The sequence below is a fragment of the Rhipicephalus sanguineus genome, chromosome 11 (assembly GCF_013339695.2).
Source record: "Rhipicephalus sanguineus isolate Rsan-2018 chromosome 11, BIME_Rsan_1.4, whole genome shotgun sequence".
In the NCBI taxonomy this organism is placed as follows: domain Eukaryota; kingdom Metazoa; phylum Arthropoda; class Arachnida; order Ixodida; family Ixodidae; genus Rhipicephalus; species Rhipicephalus sanguineus.
Window position 1 is genome coordinate 40,799,643 of NC_051186.1, and position 19,712 is coordinate 40,819,354.

General features: G+C 49.4%; 1 protein-coding gene across 4 annotated transcripts in view; it reads right to left on the reverse strand.

The window, feature by feature from the left end:
* LOC119374682 (muscle-specific protein 300 kDa) overlaps positions 1–19,712 on the reverse strand; it is a 67,440-nt gene that overhangs the window by 23,601 nt on the left and 24,127 nt on the right. For 3 of the 4 annotated variants that reach the window (XR_007417887.1, XM_037644855.2, XM_037644856.2), the window contains exon 13: positions 18,246–18,403. Coding sequence is in view for 2 of the 4 variants with exons in the window: in XM_037644855.2 (XP_037500783.2) it covers positions 18,246–18,403 (158 nt within the window). In the remaining 2 variants the exon portion in view is untranslated. Of the gene's footprint in view, positions 1–779; positions 990–18,245; positions 18,404–19,712 lie in introns of those variants that run through there. The other variant, XR_007417888.1, reaches the window with a different exon arrangement.

Sequence of the window (19,712 nt, forward strand, 5' to 3'; positions counted from 1 at the left end):
GCTACGTGCGACGCTTTGCAAAAAGGCGTGGCTGACAAAACCATTCTGCACCAGATCAACGAAAGCGTGAGCTGACCAGCGTTTCATACGGCGCTGAGAAGTCGCGTTCGTTCGATGCAATTAACTGCATGACAGCCGGCCGGTGGGCGAGAGAGAATGAAAGAAATGCGCAGAGCGCCAAAATGAGGTCACTGTCAAATCTCTGAAGGCTCGTCTGACCACTGTCCCAGGCTGTCCGACTATCGCCCCTTTGACTGTACTCGAGTTTGCGACGTAGACAAAATGGAGATAACCAAAAGGTACGGGGTTATCGGACAGTGCTACGCGTTACGATTAAATGGGGAACAACCGCACGAAGTGATTCTCACTATTGTAGCAAAGTGCGCCTTACAGAATAAACGGCAACAGAAAACGCGCCCCTATGCCTGATCGAACACGTAGCAGACGACGCCCAAACAGCCGCAACTAATAATTCGGCGTAGCAGACGACACCCGGCCCAAAACCGTAACCAAAACTCAATCACGCATGCGTGTTTGCCGCCGCGTCGCGGCGACCAATGCGGTGCCGCCGCAAAAAAACGCCGCACGCATCATCGAAGCGTTGAAAATCGGCGAGCGTGCGTGCGAATACGTGCGTCATCTCCCGACTAAATGAAAAACGGAAATAATAAACTGATACACATCACATAACAGCGCCGAGCGCGCTTGAAGAAGAGAAAATAGCCACGCCCGCTGCGACAAGCGCGCACGTAAGCGCCGGCGCGCCGCCCTGCGCTCACCAAGTAGTCGACGATCGTCAGCTGTCGATCAGTAGTAGTACGCCGGTGACGATTTCGCCGACGACGCATGCTGATGGAACACAACACTACACAACACCGGCACCCCGGTGAGGGGGTGTTTGCGCGCGATCACACACACCCAGTGGGAGAACGTGACACTTGAATGCCAATAAGCGGCGGTGAAAAAGAAACGCCGTACGATGCACGTGTGCGCCTCAGCGCCGCGTCGCTACGCTGCGCTAGAGCTGTTGCCGCCGCACGGCTCTAGCGCGACGGCGGAAATCGCAACACCGTGCCAAGGCCATGCGGAAGGAGAAAGAGGAGCGCAAACGAGGAGGAGAGAATGGATGACGAGACAAGACGCGAGTGAGGTGAGGTGAGCGAGCGAAAACTGGCCATAACGCAATGGACTTTCTATTTATTTCTTTTTTCTTTAAAGGACCCCCGACTCCTGGAAGCTCACGGCGCCCACACACGCGGCACCCCTTCCTTCTTCAGTTCGTTGCATTTTTTACGCGACGGTTTCCTCATCACTCCGTCTCTCTCTCTCTCTCCGCCCGCGTAGACTGTTGACGTGCCGGTGTATCCAAAGACGGCTACATTTTCCTGGAAAACCGCCAAAGAAGGCCGTCGCATAAAGTTTCGGCGCTGGCATCGGGAGCGTGTCGACCGGTTTTTGTAATCAATACAAAAACAATAAGAGAACATAATAATTACTACATGTTTAAAACCGGAATCGCCGTCAAGTACATTGCAGCGAAGTTTATAACAAGTAAAATTGCTTGCACACAAAAAAAATTGAGATGAAAGATTTAGGTAGGCAGGCGGCGCTGTCGTCTTTAGCGATTCATGCGAACTAGTGACGAAAAAGATTAGTGGTTTTACTCGGTTTTTGTGATCTACGGGGAGCACGGTTTAAAGGGGCGGCAGATTTGAAATCGCATTGCAGTTCGCGGTCACCTGCGTCGGCACGTACGACTCAGCGACTATCCGACGACGGAAACCGAGATCGTAATCGATACAAACGCCCCCAGAACCTACACGACAGCCGGTATTCTGACGTGGGAGCGTTTCCTGACGTCTCGTGGAACGGAACACGACAGGTAGAACCACGGCGCATTCCATATTATAGGATATTCCTTATGTGCAGTTACGTGGGAAGTACCGCGTCATAGCGACACGAATCTGGTAACTAAATTGCTGCGGACACTAATCTGGGCGTACGAGCAAAAACTTACGCCAATGTTACACAAATTGCAGTACGCCGAAACGAAAGAAAGCGCATTAATTAATTAGGTCTGAACTGACGCTTTTCACTCCTCTAGCATTTCATACATTGAGTGCGAGCAGGGGGGGGGGGGGGGCAGAGGGGGTGCCCCCCCCCCCCCCCCAATGTCTCCGATAGCATACAGCCCCACAGGCGTGCGTATGGTGTATGGTTGACCCCCGCCCCAGAAACAAAATTTCTGGCTAGGCTACTGGTTTCCTACCACGTTTTTCGAATCCACACGATGCAATCTCTAGTTCTCCTGGGCGTGCATGTAAAACACTTTTGATCCACGTGGTGCTACTCCCGCAAAAGAACACCTCCGTTCCTCGCGCACAGAGGGGCGCATGCACGCATGCATCGTCGCTACCGTCTCGGCCAAGGGGAAAAATCTCGAAGCGCGATCTTCAGGCAGCCGGAACGCGAATGAAGGAGTTTTAGTCGAGTGGGCGGACTACCAAGGGCTCTCTGTCGCCAGCCTCTTTCTCTCTAAGCTGGCGACCAAACCTCTCCTGTCTACAGCCTCTCCCTTCGTTTACTATTCTGAGTGCCAAGGTCGAAGCTGGGAAAATGTTGGCCGGGTTGAGAGTTGCACAACACGGGCTCGCGCAAGCCGGTATGGGTAGCGGGCGAGAATAAAACGAATTGCCAAGAAGCAGAATAAGAAGCATCACCGACAACGACGTGGGAAGACGCTTTGACATATGCTGTCCGTCCGTCTCTTCACTTCCCGCCCGTAAAACGGTGCAGTGCCGCGGAAGTAAGACGAGCGGTGAGGTTATTCATTACCAGTCATGGGCATTGCCATGGGTGTTGTTTCTGAGGCAGTGGGAGGTGCTCGGATACTTTGTCGTGTCTGTGTATTCATATATATAATGCAAAAAATCATACAGCGCTAAGGCCTGACCCCCCCCCCCTCCCCACACACACACACAACCGCCCTCGTTTTTTTCTTTAGCTTTTTTTTTTGCCAGCGCATCTGATAAGAGTTACTAAGCAAGTTGTGCGACACGCTGCACAGTTTTAATCAGAAGGATGATGATGATGATGATTAGTGGGTTTTTGTGGCGCAAGAACCAGGTTTGGCCAAAGAGCGCCATGCCATTTTTATGTGGTGTTGGCGGAGACCAATGATTATTAGGACAGGATGTAACATGGCTGTAAAGTGGCCTAAAAACACGCACTGTATGGAAGCGTAAAACTACAAAATAATGGCAGTGAGAGGTGTAGCGATCTATGGTCGATAAATGGCAGACAGGTTATGATTTCAACGAGTGAGAAACGATAAATATCAGAAGAAATGAGTTGCGGTTGCTAATGACATTAAGAAACTTCAGAGACAACATCATTAAGCTCACGCACTTAGCGATCGCTGAGTTTAAGTGCGTGACATTAACTACGCTTTGAGTTTAAGCACTTCACGTAATACGCGGGAATGGATTACTTGTTTCGCTAAGCACCCACTGCACCGAATTCAATGAACTTTAATTGTCGAATTTCAATGAAAAACTCGGGCGATGTTTTGGGCAGATAAAGTGTGGACAGCTTTTCTTTCTTTTTTTACTTTTACTTTGCCAAGGGCATGTATTATTGAAAATCAGTCCTGCGGATTGCAAAATGTGTGACGGAATAAAACAGAGGTTATTTCGAACAGTGGCTTTAAACCGTAACAGGGTGCAATTAACCTGTGAAATAACTGCAGGCTCGCGTCATCCAGAGGCAAGGCTCCATGTGCGTAAGCCAGCCGTCTGTACACTTCCATGATAAAGAATTGTCATTCCTTAACATAGTAATATCGCACTTGTCATGGTAACGCCGTGGCATTAAGTTCGAAATCAACGTACCTAATATCGCACTTCGTAATAGTAACGCGTGCATGATGTTTGATTTTGTTGGTTTTCTTGATGATAGGATTACCGTATCGTCTTCTCCGATATTGCATCTTTGGGTGTCATTGCTGTCGACGCATGCGGAATTCTCCGCTTAGTAGCGTCACAAGTTTTCCTCGATAGTGCAAAGGGTTTTTAGTATACTGTCATTGCATAAGCGTGATATCTTTGTGATTTGAGTTAGTACATACTGATGTATGTTCCCAAATAAACATGGTTTGAAGTTTAGCGCTTGTCCTGTCTACATCTCTGTCTTCTGCCTCCGTTTTTTATGCTCTACTCTTGGGAAGTCATGCATCTTATCAACCTGAAGTGCTATTCTGGACACTGTCAAATTCCGCCATGTTGTCGAATTCCGCCATTGGTCAAGTCTGATTGGCTCGGAGGGCTGCTACGGCCCGTCCGGTTGGATTAAAATGCCGCCATTACGAAATTTGACAAGATGGCGGAATTCGACAGTGTCCAGGATAGCACCCCTTCCCAACTTGCCGCACTTGTCAGTCTTGTCTTGTGTTGCCTTGTTCTTTTATCTTGTGTATACGTGTTTGCACGCCCTGCCTCCTTTAGAAGGGCTTCTAAACACAACAGGAAATGGCATTGGAGGAAGATGGTGAGAGGCAACGCGGCTAGACAAAAAACTGGCGCTACCTTGAAATCTTTTTTTTATCTAAGGACATTAGTGGTAGTGAGTTAGGCGCGCTCTCCGGCAGCATGGCGCCGCGACGTGCACTTCGGTTCATATTATTCCTCTCGTAATATAACCAAACAATACGAACACTTCTTGCTCCAAAACGACACACACTGACGGCATATCAGAAATACTTTAAGCGTTTAATTAAGATTTTCAACACAAACAAGTGGCGGGCCCTTTAACCTTCGTTAAAAATGAAAAGCCTACTGCGTTATGCAATACTGCATGTGTCCGTTCATTCGACCTCGGTTAATTCGACTTTCCGCCTGATTCGACCGAACTGGAAAGCCCCTATGAAAAGCGCACGCTAGTAGACAGAACGAAAAGAGGGAGAGGAAAAAAAAAGGTAAAAACTCGTTTTATATTCGAGCTCGCTTAATTCGACAAGGAAGCGTGCCGTTTCGGTTAATTCGATCCCAGCCGACGCCGCACCTTTACGCACAGCTGCTACTAAATGCTTGAAAACACAATAAACTTAGCAGAAGCGGTGCTACTGGTAGTACGGAGCTATTAAATAAAAATTTATTATTATTCTTATTATTTACATTTCTGCGGCCGACGCTCTTTGCACCCACGAATCCGTTAGTTCCCGCGTGCTTCACGCTGCGCCACGCTGCGTCACGATGAATCAGCTTTTTTAAACGCGTCGACTCTCTTAACTTAATGCTGGTTTAGCCACGCTTCGAAAGCGAGAAACAAGAAGAAATACAGTACCGATTATTTCACTCAATAACAGGTGATTATAACGCAATATTTTTTTGCGGTGGTTTGTTAATGCGACATTTCGGATAACTCGACCGAGCCAAGCAGTTCCCCCGCACGGGTCCAATTAACGGGAGTCAGACTGTACCATTTTACGTACACCGCCGTCCCGTTAATTCGACCACCCGGATGATTCGAAAAAAATCCAACAGTCTAGCGTCGAATTAACGTCGAGAGACGACTGCACTGCTCAACACATGCACGCACGCATGCCACTGTGCTATAATTCGAACAAAATTCACGGTCCCGCTGGGCAGTGGCATAACCAGGGGATTTCAACCCCCCCCCCCCCCAGAAATTTTTGAAATTTGGATGTGGATATACATGCACGCACACACATAGGCGTGCGCAGGGTGCCTCATCAGGGGGTGGGGGGCGAGGGTAATCGGAGCACCCCCCCTCCCTACAAAGTCAATATATGGGGCAGACTTTGTCCCCCCCCCCCCTGCCCCCCGTGGGCACACATATAAAAAGCACGCACGAACTTAGGTAAAGTACGGTTGAATTAAAAATTGTGGCAACCGATTCGTGAGGCAAAAGCTTACAGCGCAAAAACCCTTATGCATTCTCCTAAGGCGACTATAGAAAGCGAAAGCCATCTTTTCTTCTTCTCAGTCGATGTATTGATCCTCCCCCGCCCCCCTCCGATAGCTTTGTGGACCTAACGTGGTGGTGCACTGCCTCCAGAATCGCAGGCAATGCAAGCTTGATATGATCTCCATTACGTCGATCATATGCCGCACGTTTGAACGTGTTCTGAACAGCCAACTCCTTGACTTTCTCGAGCGGAGAAAGTTTTTTTTCCTGCCTCGCAGCATGGCTTTCGCCGTGACCGCAGCTGCGACACAGCCCTGGCTACCCTGAATCAAATCGTAAGTCACAATCTTAACAACCGCGTAGAAACCGACGTCATTCAGCTCGACCTGAGCAACGCCTTCGACACCCTCAACATTTCCCTCTTGCTGGACAAGGCGAAGGAAGCAGGCATTCGTGGATGCCTGCTCGGGTGGCTGGCCAACTTCCTGATCGGGCGCAGCCAATGTGTCTTATATTGTGGCGCCCACTCGAAGAGGATACCTGTGCCCTCAGGAGTGCCTCAGGGTTCTGTCCTTGCGCCGACCCTCTTCCTGATATACGTCAACAACATGCCCCAGGACAACCGCTTCCCCCTTGTGCAGTACGCGGACGACACGTCCATCCTTGCCCCTATCCTTTGTCCCTCCACCAGTGACGATCTCCAGGAGTACCTAATGGTGATCGACTCCTGGATCATCTCCAACCACCTGAAACTGTCCCCCGATAAATGCAGTGTAATGAAGTTCTCGAGTGCTCGCCTGCCTGCCAAGCCCTCATACACTATGCGCGGTATCCCTCTTCCCACGGAGGATTCACTGAAAATCTTAGGTGTGACGTTCACCAGCACTCTGGACTTCAGCCTTCAGGTTGCAAGCGTCGTTGCTAAGGCTCGCCGCGTCCTCGGCTTCGTGTCCAGAGTCTCTAAACCATGCGGTCCCGCTACATTTGCCCTTCTGTACACATCACTCGTGCTGCATATCCTTGAATATGGCTGCGCCGTATGGTCACCCAACCAACAGCACCTTATCGCCCGCATCGAAGCGGGCGATAAGGTGCTGCGTACAAAGAAGCGTACAAAGAAGAGCCTCGCGCATCCTCTACGCACGCTCCATAAAGTCTCTGCCGGCGGACTACGCTACCTGCCTGAAGATGGCCAAGTGGAGTCCTCTGCGACAACGTCGTGCTGTGACCCAAATGCGCCTGCTCTGTCGTCTACTCGATGGCTCCCTGGCGGACACCCCCTTATCGTCAGCAGTACGTGTGAATAAACGCTCGGGTCAGCCGGAGCCTCTGCATACACGAACTAAGCGTCACGGCTCCTCCGCCATCCCAGCCGCCGTACGCGAGTTCCTCACTCTTCCCATGAGTGTTCGCGCACCTCACCCTCGCACCAGCGAAGACTCCAAACATCTCTGCTCTATGTACAGTCGCCATTTGTCCAGCGATTCGTGATGACCTCACCCCCCCCCTCCCCCCCATTTTTAAATGCGAAGCATTTCTTAGCGAACTTCTGCGACTTTGACCGATTATCTATCTATCTATATCTAATCTATCTATCTATCTATCTATCTATCTATCTATCTATCTATCTATCTATCTATCTATCTGTCTGTCTGTCTGTCTATCTGTCTATCTATCTATCTATCTATCTATCTATCTATCTATCTATCTATCTATCTATCTATCTATCTATCTATCTATCTATCTAGCTATCTATCTATCTATCTATCTATCTATCTATCTATCTATCTATCTATCTATCTATCTATCTATCTATCTATCTATCTATCTATCTAGCCGCCTACGACTTCGTGCTCTCCTGGTCGCTTGGTTATCGAACGTGCACCAAAATTGGTATGGCGTAACATGACTGTATGACGAACATAAATGACAAGTCATAACATGAAAATCATGACACGAATGTCATGTACAGCATGATTTACATGCTACGCTCATGGTGCGCTGGCGGCCGTTTCGCTAGCTTGATATACACCAAAATTGGTATCTTGTGACGTGACTGTGTGACGAACATAAATAACACGAGTTATCATGAAAATCATGACATGCATGTCATGTACAGCATGACTTACGTGCCACGCTCATGGGGCGCTGGCGGCCGTTTCGCTAGATTGATATGCACCGAAATTGGTATCTTGCGACGTGACCGTGTGGCGAACATAAATAACACGAGTTATCATGAAAATCATGACACGCATGTCATGTACAGCATGACTTACGTGCCACGCTCATGGGGCGCTGGCGGCCGTCTCACTAGCTTGATATACACCGAAATTGGTATCTTGTGACGTGACCGTGTGCCGAACATAAATAACACGAGTTATCATGAAAATCATGACACGCATGTCATGTACAGCATGACTTACGTGCCACGCTCATGGGGCGCTGGCGGTCGTTTCGCTAGATTGATATGCACCGAAATTGGTATCTTGTGACGTGACCGTGTGACGAACATAAATAACACGAGTTATCATGAAAATCATGACACGCATGTCATGTACAGCATGACTTACGTGCCACGCTCATGGGGCGCTGGCGGCCGTTTCGCTAGATTGATATACACCAATATTGGTCTCTTCCGACGTGACCGTGTGACGAACATAAATAACACGAGTTATCATGAAAATAATGACACGCATGTCATGTACAGCATGACTTACGTGCCACGCTCATGGGGCGCTGGCGGCCGTTTCGCTAGCTTGATATACACCAAAATTGGTATCTTGCGACGTGACCGTGTGACGAAACATAAAAACACGAGTTATCATGAAAATCATGACACGCATGTCATGTACAGCATGACTTGCGTGCCATGCTCATGGGGCGCTGGCGACCGTTTTTTCTTCCTTCTTTCTTTCGTTTTTTTTTTCTTTTTTTTCTCTCTCTTTCTTGCCTTCCGGTGACGAGCTAGCAGAAGCACGCGCGTAAGGGTCTTTCCTTTCTGTCTAGCCTCGCACGCCACCGGAGGGCTCACATTGTTGTGCAAATAAAAATTATTATTATTATTATTATTATTTGCACTGCCTCCGGGATCGGCCCACCTTTGACCAAGCGAAGACGTCTTGTGGTGACGTCACGTCACGATGACGGTATAACGACGTCACAAGCTTGACTATCTGTGACGTCATATGGCGACGTCATCGCGCGATGGTGATTCTTTGCATCACTACTCGTGTTGACGTCGCCGACGGTCAATTTTCGCGTTTGATGAGGGATCTAAGGCTTTCGCCTTAATTAACATCGATAGCGAGTTCATAATCGATGATTATTCGGAAAAGTGTAGAAGGTCCCCTCTAAATGTGAGGATAGGTCCCAGTACACACAGCTTTGACCATGGGCCCTGCGCCAGGGGGGAGGGGGGCTAGCCCCCCCTCTCCCGAAATTTTGGTGAAGTAGGTGTTTTTACCAAAATTGAATAATGAAAATAGGTGCTTTTCTCAAATAGTAAAGGTTTTCAGCAAGTGCCCCCCCCCCCCCCCGAAAATATTTCTGGCTACGGGCCTGCCCTGCGCATTTAGTCTCGAAGCAAGGATTTATAGACTCGTCCTTATAATTATCCCAGCCATTCTCCCTTTCTTGCTCTCCCATTCCAATTTCCCGCCCCGCTCCAGGAGCCTACACATCTCACAATGAGTCTTGGCAAACATCGCTGCGGGCCCTGAGCCTCCGTTGCTGCCGCCATGCCGCTAGAAGCATGCTTTTAGACGCGGCCGCGAAGCTATACAAACGAGCGCACGTCACGGATGTAAAACGCGCCGCTGCTGTTTGCCTCCCGCTAAATGCGCGTGAAGGCGAGACGCATCCCGAGACGTCGGCGTAGGTGGAGGCGACGGCAGAGAAGGGAAGCGCAGAAGCAGTAAGTATAGTGAGTGTGAATCACTCGGCTCGAAAACGGCATCACGCCTGCAGGGCTGGCTCGCTGGCTTGCACGTAGGGCCGCGGCACGGCTGCCAGTGCTATAGCTTCCCTGCTTCACTGCGCACCGCGGTGTGAGATGGAAAAAGAACAGTGAACGGAAAGGTTAAGCAGGATGACTCGGTCCACGTGGACAGGGAGGAAGAAGGAGCCGAGGCGTTTTATTTTTAGCGCCGGCGGACGTTATTTTTTTGTGTATAGAGGGCCGACATATTGCGCAGCTCTGCAGGAACGTTCGAGAAACGAGGTGTTGTTGAGGAGCGCGCGGGATTCCTCCGGCTGTGCCTCCCTGATAAGAGCGACACGATAAAGACGCTGTAGTACATTGCCCCGTTGAGCACGTAGAGGACAATAAGGATCCGCGGTGATACGAGGTCAATGTGATCGGGTTAAGAATATATGCGGTATCGCGCGAACGCTACTACAAGTAGGTGGACGTATTCGCATACAATTAACTAAACAAGGCAGGAGAGGCCCCACGCAGACGACCGAAGCGCGGCAGCCGATTAAAGGGGCGATGACACGGTCACCCAACGATTTGCGGTTTTCGGCGAGAAATAGAAGTAAAGGGTCTATTGCGCGCGTATGTATATGAACAATAAACCGTAAAATAATAGTTCAGTGCAAAATGAGCCCTAGCAGACGCCGGCTATAAAACCACGCCCACCGTTGTTGACCGCCATTTTGCCGTGGCGTGTGACGTCATGTGCTGCCTTGAGCGGAGCCGCCACGGCCGGGATTCGATCCCGCGATCTTCGGGTCAGCAGTCGAGCACTAAGTTTGAAGTTGACAACGCAAGCATGGTCACAGTACGGTAAACACATCGACCGAGAAGAAAAAAGAAGAAGAAGATAGCTTTCGCCTTCAAGTCGTCTTAGGCACTGTTGAGTTTGGGGTGTGGGACGGGGAAAATTCGCCTGTCCTCACGGCCTCCCGTTAGCCTGCCTCCTCAGGATATGATCAATAAAGTTTTTTTTTTTTTTCTCTCTCTCTCGTCTTGGGCAAATGCATAGGGATACTATGAGTGTTTAGTTACAGGGTTATAGTATTACGCCCTTGCAACGACCGACGAGACAAAGAAGCCATTAACCTAAGCCTTTCCCGATATAACTACGCCCTCCACAGCGATATAAATATATACATTAAATACACAATAACAGTTCGCTATGAACTTATAGTACAAAAAAGAGGGCTAATAATGTCGACACAGCTTGGCGGTACAGACGAGAGCGATTGATTGACAAGCCAAACGTTCTGCGTCGCGTCGATTCAAGTCGATATACGCGGAAAAAGACTGCCAGCGCAATGACGCCATAAATACGCCGGAGAGCTAGGCTATACGCGTACACTACGCTGCTAGATTCGTCCATCGATAACTGATCGACGTTTCATCGATACACCGATCGTTGTGTTCCCTCGAAGTTCGAATCCACGAGGTCTTGGACCGCCTTGCTGCATAGAAATAAAACTAATGTTCGATATGTTCGCGTCACCAGAGGTAAGGCAATTTTAAATCCGATATATAGTACGCGAGGGCAAACTTGAAAAGAAAGAAAGAAAGAAAGAAAGAAAGAAAGAAAGAAAGAAAGGAAGGAAGGAAGGAAAGAAACAAATTTAAGAAAGAAAGAAAGAAAGAAAGAAAGAAATAAAGAAAGAAAGAAAGAAAGAAAGAAAGAAAGAAAAGAAAGAAAAAGACTCACAGGGTCCCTTACGCATTCGCCTAAGACGACATACTCGGAGGCGAAAGCCATCTTCTCCTCATTCTTATCAGTCGATGTATTAATCCCCCCCCCCCCTCCCCCCGAAAGTTTCTTGCACCTCACGTACAGTCACGGCCGGTCTGGAGGCGCGCGCTCGAGCGCGCGCCTCTAGACCGGCCGTGGTACAGTATACGGTCCACTGTTAAGCTGGCCCTCTAACAGCAAGTGGACAGGGAAACATTGTTCATGCACTGCACTAGTCTGTCAAGAGACAGAACTGTCAACCACCAGTAGTCTTATGCAAATCTAAGCCACTATGTTTTTGCAAGAGAGCGAAATCCAAACATGCCCTGCACGCAAGTGTATTCCCTTTAACACTGGACACGTCTGTACCTGGCTTTGCGCTGCCTCCGCGATCGGCCCACCTTTGACCAAGCAATTGGTTGCAGCGCGAACTCTATCCAAGGACAAAAGAAAGAACAGGCAGCGCTTTCTTTCTTCTTTCTTTTGCAACCATTGCTTCCAGGGGCGTAGCCAGAAATTTTTTTCGGGGGGGGGGGGGTTCAACCATACTTTATGTATGTTCGTGCGTGCGTTTGTATGTGTGCGTGCCTATATACGCAAGCAAAACTGAAAAATTTCGGGGGGGTTTGAACCCCCCTTGGCTACGCCCCTGCAATTTGCTTCTAATGATCCACTAAGAAGCCTACTTTGCTACTCTCGCTGACCAAGCGACCATGTCGTGTGAGGACGTTACCGTGTGACGTCATGTGACATCATAGCGACGCCACAAGGTTCGGCGGCCTGTGACGTCATGATGACGACACATGGTGTGTCATCCCGTGATGATGATTTTTTGCATCACTCGTGCTGATGCCGCCGACGGTCAATTTTCGCGTTTGATGAGGCATCTTATGCTTTCGCCTTAGAATGATACTCATGAATACTCATGAAAGCTAGCAAAAACACTAGCTATTTAGGATATACTGGTGTAACAGGGGCGTAGCCAGGGGGGGGGGGGTTGAAACCTTCCCCCCCCCCCGAAAATTTTCGATTTTGCATGTGTTTATACATACACGCACACATACAAACGCACGCACGAACATATAAAAAGGATGGTTGAACCCCCCCCCACCCCCCTGAAAAAAATTTCTGGTTACGCTTCTGGGGTGCAAGTAGTCAATGCAGAGAGGTGGCAGTTACACACTGCCGACAAAAATAACTCAAAGATCCAATGACCCACGCACCCTAAACAGGAAACCGCAAGCGCAAACGTCACCGAGTGCTTATAATCGCTGAACAAGCACATCCGGTCGTCAGGTCTCGGAAACCTTACAGCGTCAGTCCTAAAACACATCCGCGACGGTGTTGCTATACAAATAAAACGTAATCGGCCGCAAGCTGCAGCTGTTTTGAAACTGTGCACACAAATGCCTTCGCAATGGCAAGCCATCAAAACGCTTTGGGAAAAGCAGGCCGCAAGCTAGACTCGCAAAAACGCAATCGTAGCGTAAGCGTCAGTTAACGCCTCCAGGCGCAAACGACGCGCAAACCCGTTTCGAGTTTAGCGGAGTAGAACAAACTTTTTTCTCGCCCAAGTTGTAGCTTACATAAGCATGCGGCGTGGCTGCAACGAGACCCATAGTTTCGTAATACCGTCCAGACGAGTTTAAGCTTGCTGCGCGTCTGTCTGCGACACGCCGGACGAAGTCATTGGCATCTACAAGGTTGCCTCTGTTTAAGAGTTCTATTTACGGCATGTCGGGCACAGTCAGCTCGCATAGAACTGGAGAGCGTCGAGACAGCCTTGAGCATGCAATGAGACGTACAGACGCGCTCAGTATGAGCTGTAACACGGAGGGCCATGGTCCAAAAAAGTGACGTTATGCCTATACACCGCGACGCCGGTAAACGTTAGATTGGTGTACGAAAAGGTCAGTAATCTGAACGGCGTTTTAGTAAACCAAATTTTCCTTACGTCCGCTGAACGGTACAGTTTTGGTGCCACTACGAAGAGAGATCCGCCGCGGTGGTCTAGTGGTTATGGTGATCGACTGCTGACCCGAAGGTCGCGGGATCGAATCCCGGCCGCGGCGGCCGCATTTCGATGGAGGCGAAATGCTATAGAGGCCCGTGTATACTTCGATTTAGGTGCACGTTAAAAAACCCCAGGAGGCCGAAATTTCCGGAGCCCTCCAATACGACGTCTCCCGTAAACACATCGTGGTTTTAGGACGTAAGATCCAAATAATTATTAAATGAGGACGAAGATGATGATGATGTTGGTTGCATGTACAGATTCAAGCCTTGCGAGATATGCAAGCAATCGCCCGGCTTTAGCTCGATCACGGTCACTATGCTGCAATTAATATATATTGTGGGGGTTTAATAGGCCCATATCTACGTTCTTCATACGCAATCATCATGCATGTGCTTCATCATCGGTCGTGCACGGGAACTCAGCTGGACTGTGATCTGTGCTCCGGGGTATATATATATATAATCTATATATATATATATATATATATCTATATAATATATATATATATATATATATATATTCCTGCTGAGAGTTTATACGAATTATACACTCGCTTAAACTAGCAGAAGGCGTACGCGCCCGCCGCATCTGAGCGGATGTGCCCAGTTCAACGCGCTGCCTTGCATGTATTATACTGTATATACACACGTACGGGTACATACACCTATATGTAATACGAGCTAGCGCACCGGCGCGACGGCGCGGCGGCATCGACGCATTCCGCCACGCGCATCGAACGACGTGACACGCACGCGCTGTGCCCGTGCGAGAATGGGTCACATTTTCTCAAACGCACACCGGCGTGCAGCTGTCTTTTTTTTTTTTCATCATACCGGCTGCTGTGTTTGCACAGCTGCGTACACGTGTACACTGGACAGATTTGTCTCTGTCAATATATACGACGTAATGAAGCTGTCAAACTGAAGTTTTCACAGACTTTTTTTTTTTTTCTTTGAATAACACATATAAACAGGACAATTAGCGCCGACCCAACGCTCGTCCCGTTTATATGCGTGTATTAGACGTTACTTGATTGGTGAAACTGAAAAGCTGTCGTCCGTCTGTACACAGCACGGAAGCCACAAAGGAAATCGGAACAGATTTCTCAGGAAGCAACGAGGGGCGTAGCCAGAAATTTTTGTCGGCATGTATGTTCGTGCGTGTACATGTATATATACACAGGCAAAACTTGGATATAACGGGGGGGGGGGGGGCATGAACACCCCCCCAGTAGTCCCCCTGCCCTTGGCTATGCCAATGGAAGAAAACTTCCTATATAGCTGACGAAAAATTCGACCTGGTCCAGGATACTAGCGTGAGACTAAGGCCCTTTCCAGGCCGGTCTATTGAGGAGGGGGGGGGGAGGGTTCGGCATGACCTATTTCCCGCCCCTCCACCTTCCCCTCTGTCCACTATCCGTTATTTAACCGCGGGCAAACCAGAAAGGTACGCCCGTGTGAACGCATACTCCCACCATCGAATAATAAAGTTGTTATTAATTCCACATACTTTTTTGCTTTTCTTGTCTTGCTGCTTTCTACTGCATCGCATCCCCGTCCTACCGCATTTGTAAACGTTTATTGGACCAATCCGCACAAACACCAATGCATACACCAACGTTCCAAACTTTCCGCGTGAGCGCATTTTTTTTTCTTTTCCCGGATCATTAATCGCGCGAAGTATTGCGTCGCGAAAGCTTCCGCTCGTACAGAATGCCGCAATCTTGCGGGGCGCCGGTAAGTCGCCGGACAGAAGCGCAGCGGAGTCGCAATTAACGGGAATTCGAAGAAGTTGCGCTAAGCCGCGGGGTAGCGGCGCGATTATTTATTCCGCGCACGTGAGGCAGTCGTTTTCTTTTGTGTGTAGTCTTATATACACATTTTTCTTCCTTATCGACAAGCACGATCGACGTTCGGAGGGCAATTTCTGCGGCCTAAGTGAAATCAAAGAGCACGCTGGGGCGCACAGTCGCGAAACATCATGCTCTTTGCCACGCATATGTATGCACACGTGCCCGTATGCGTTGATGTACGGCTGCTAGCTTGACGCGGTGTACAAACAGGAAGTGTCCGAGCGCTTTGCAGCCAAGTGTAAGGTTTGCATGGTCGGACTCTCAGCCGCGTCCAGGCGGAATGCACGAACGACAAAAATGAAGCTGTACTTATATCAGATTAGAGCAAACATCTTAACACCCTAATAGACGTTAAAAGGGTGTTTGCTTGTATCGCGTTCTAAAGCGATTTACACCCTTCGGGGAGTCATTTCGTCCCACAAGAATAATCATCACCTGACTTGCCCGAGTATTTTTTTTTTTCTCGAATACTGTGCGTTCACCACTTTCGTGTCAAAAATGCTATACGTCACACCGATAACGCCCAAGCCGTTCGTGAACTGGAAGGAAGGATACCGGGAGCGCGGCGATAACGCAAGGAATGGCAAGCGAGCTAGGTGACGAGTATCTTTATGTGTCATAAAGACGCCGCAAAGGGTGTAACTGTTTTCGAAGCGTGGAATAAAACCAGCACCCTTGAGGGTGTAAAGAGAGATGATGATGACGAAGGCAGGGAGATTAACCATGCAGACGTTAGCATAACGTCTTAAGAGTGTGATATTCTTCCATTAAGGGCGTAAAACGTTTTGCGGTGTTAACGAAGTGTATCGCGGAACTCGAGGTTTTGTTTTGAGTCGCAAAAATGAATCAATCAGTAATAATAATTGTTCGGGGTTTTATGTCCCAAGACCACGATATGATTACGAGGGACACCGTAGTGGAGCATTTCGCCTCCATCGAAATGCGGCCGCCGTGGCCGGGATTCGATCTCGCGACCTTCGGGTCAGCAGTCGAGCACCATATACCCCAGAACACCGCGGCGGGTCACTAATCAATCGAATCAGCCAGTGGCGACGGTACCAAACAGAACATGTTCTCTGCGGGGGCAGTCTTGAAAGACAGCAAATATTTGGGTTGTCTCGCTCGTTGAAGATTTTCAAAGCCATAGACGTTGTATATATACATATCGCTGTTAAAAAGGGTGACAGATCATGGTCATATCTGCATCTCCACTATATATACAAACACCCGGATGTACACACTCACAACCGCGTCGCGATGTCGCCTCTGCCGGTTAACACCCAAGGGCGCGGAGATGCAAAGTATAATACATACGACCTCGCCGGGTGTTACAAATATCCCGGCGATGAGCTGTCGCGATAACAGACCTACCGCCTCTACGAGACGTTTTCCAAGAATTGAGTGACTTTATACAGCGAGGGGCGCGATTTCTCCTTTCTTTCTTTTCTTTTTTTGCTTGACTGAAACTGTGAAAGATATGGCCGCTTCAAGAGGTCTACTTCCGTTACGACGTGCGTAGATCCGGAAACTGCCAGCGCGGCCGACACTCTACAGGCCGGCAGGGCCAAACGGCACACCATTTTCACGCTTTCATTTTATACGAGAGAACAGAAAAAGAGATAAAAGAAAAGCGCTTCTTAAAGCTAAATTACAGCTCCTCCGACCGGTGAACACAGAGGCAATATATCAGCAATGTAATAATATTTTTTTAAGGTCGTCCAGTACTCTGAGAAAACCCTAGGCTCTCGTGGTCAGGACCTCGATTCTTTACCGTCATCATCACCCCATCCCATGTACAGTGCAGAGCAAAGGCCTCTCTCTCCCAATTATCCCCAATCCACCCTGTCCTGCCGTATAGTCAGCTGCGCGTGGTGCAATCGAGCTATTTCAGCTTTCTTCAGCTTGGCTGTAAAGTTGAACGATGATGGAGCGGCTTAAACATTGGTAGAGGACTCCATGCAGCAGATGACGTCACACACGCCATGTCAAAATGGCAGTCACCGGCGGTAGGCAGGGTTTATAGCCGGCGACTTCGAGGGGCTTATTTTGGACTTAAATATTCTTGTAAAGTGCATTTTTCATACATGTATATAGGCATGATAGATCCTCTACTTGTATTTTTCGATGAAAACCGCAAATTGTTGGGTGACCGTGTTATGACCCCTTTAATTTCGAAGCTCCACCCAACCCTTTTCCCTCCTCGCCCGCCCTTCCAATCTCTCGGTACCCATTCCGTCGCTCTAACTGACCATTAGTGATCTGTCCTTCTCATGACGTCACCTGCCCAGGTCCACCTTTTCCCTCTTAACATATCTACTAAGGTACCGGCTATCCCCGTTTGTTCTCCGATTTACTCTGCTGTCTTCCTGTCTCTTAGGGTTAAGCCTATCATTCTTTTTTCCATGGCACCCTGGGTGGTACTTAACTTCTTCTCGAGTTCCTTTGTTATGCTCCAGGTTTCCGCGCCATGTGTTAGAACTGGCAAAATACAATAGTTGTACACTTACCGCTTTAGTGACAGGATAGGTTAACGGTAATAACTTGAGAATCTTGGATTCTTTACCGCGATACCACAAAGAACCGAACGGAGAGGGAACCAATATTAGAGAGTATTCACCGCGACCGATCGTGTCGCACGTGCGAGATGCCCGGATACTGACGGAAGGCAAAGCGAAAAAAAAAAACAAACAATATTTTTCCTGAGAATGGCGGACAAGTAAAGCAGATGTTGAGGGTAGAACGCATGCGCACTTACTGTGAGTGGCGGTCGCGCAGCGCCTGGAGTTCGTTCCTGAGCCCGGTGGCGGCCGGCTGCGAAGCCCAGTCGAGGTAGGACAACACGGGTTCCGCCTTACGGCCGGCTTCCTCCACCTGGGCGCCCAGGGGCTCTCCGGTCACCTGAGACAGCAGACTCTGCGGGGAGTCCAAGGACGGCGGTTTTTGTCACACCAGAAGATGTAGAAGCGACGAAAAAGCTTGTGCCCGCCGAACGGGTTACTTAAGACGCGGACGCAGGCACGCGTGTGCAGGATTGGAGCACACGCGCACTAGATGCCACACACAGAAACACGCACAGACACCTCGTCGATCGTGTTGGGTTTGTGGTTGGTCAAACAACGCGCACACGGGTCACGAAACGCATACGACTCGTCGGAATCGCAAAGCCACAACAGCGTAGTGAAGGAGGATGTGTGCCTCTTCTAAGCGATGAGCCGCGAGCCTTCGTTTTACTGTCGATACGTTTGTTTCTTCTAAAACGGAGCAGACGACAGTGGTTGTATGGACATCAAATATACAGACAAAACCGGGTGCAGCGGCAGCGGTTGTAGACGACAGCGGTTGCGGACGACAGCGGTTGCGGACGACAGCGGTTGCGGACGACAGTGAAAGGAGACGACGACGCCGACTGAAGAAGGATGACGTACGCACACAACAAATCTTTTAACACCACGGATCGCTCGAGCAGCGCCGTTCAAGAACCTCGTGGCCGGGGAAAAAAAAAAGAAAGAAAGAGGTGCTTAAACGCTCTGCCCGGGAAACCGCGAGTATATACGGGGGAGTGACGGGAGGATTTACGAATACGCTAAGCTTGTGGGGTTGTGCCTCTGATGTTTACGACGAACTGTTCTTGGAAACTGGAGCTTGATGTCAGACGAAGTCCGGACGTCCCACGTTGGGAGGGGGGCTTGGCAGTCGGATGTCCACGGTCGAGATGAGATTCTCGTCGAAGTCTATAGGAGACGTTGCACAGGCGTACGCACGAATGTTGCGCAGGAAAGTCACCAGTCTACAACGGCGGAACCAGTCCGCCCAAAACAGCGAAGAACGTAACTGCGCATCGTTTTGCGCAAGGATGAACACTGTATGAAGGTTCACGTTGGATACCTATCACTACAGGATCCGGTTGCCACGGAGCAGACGACAACGGAAGGTTGATCCCGAAGCACCGAAGAACACATGCAGACGACGAAGACGGCCCAATCTGAGAATCCGGTACGACGCGCTTTTTTGGTCACGAAATGGCGGTCACCGGATGCATATGCAAGTCGCCACGATCTCTCTAATCGGCACTAAAGAACGGAACAAACACTCTAAACTAATCTAGAGGGATGGATCTGCCTGCCTCGCACGGGTCGATGACGATGTCCTTGCTGGCCGGACGCGTTGTCGTCTGGTTTGCCGCAGCAGACGACACGCCGATTCTTCGGGCTTCCCGCAGGTC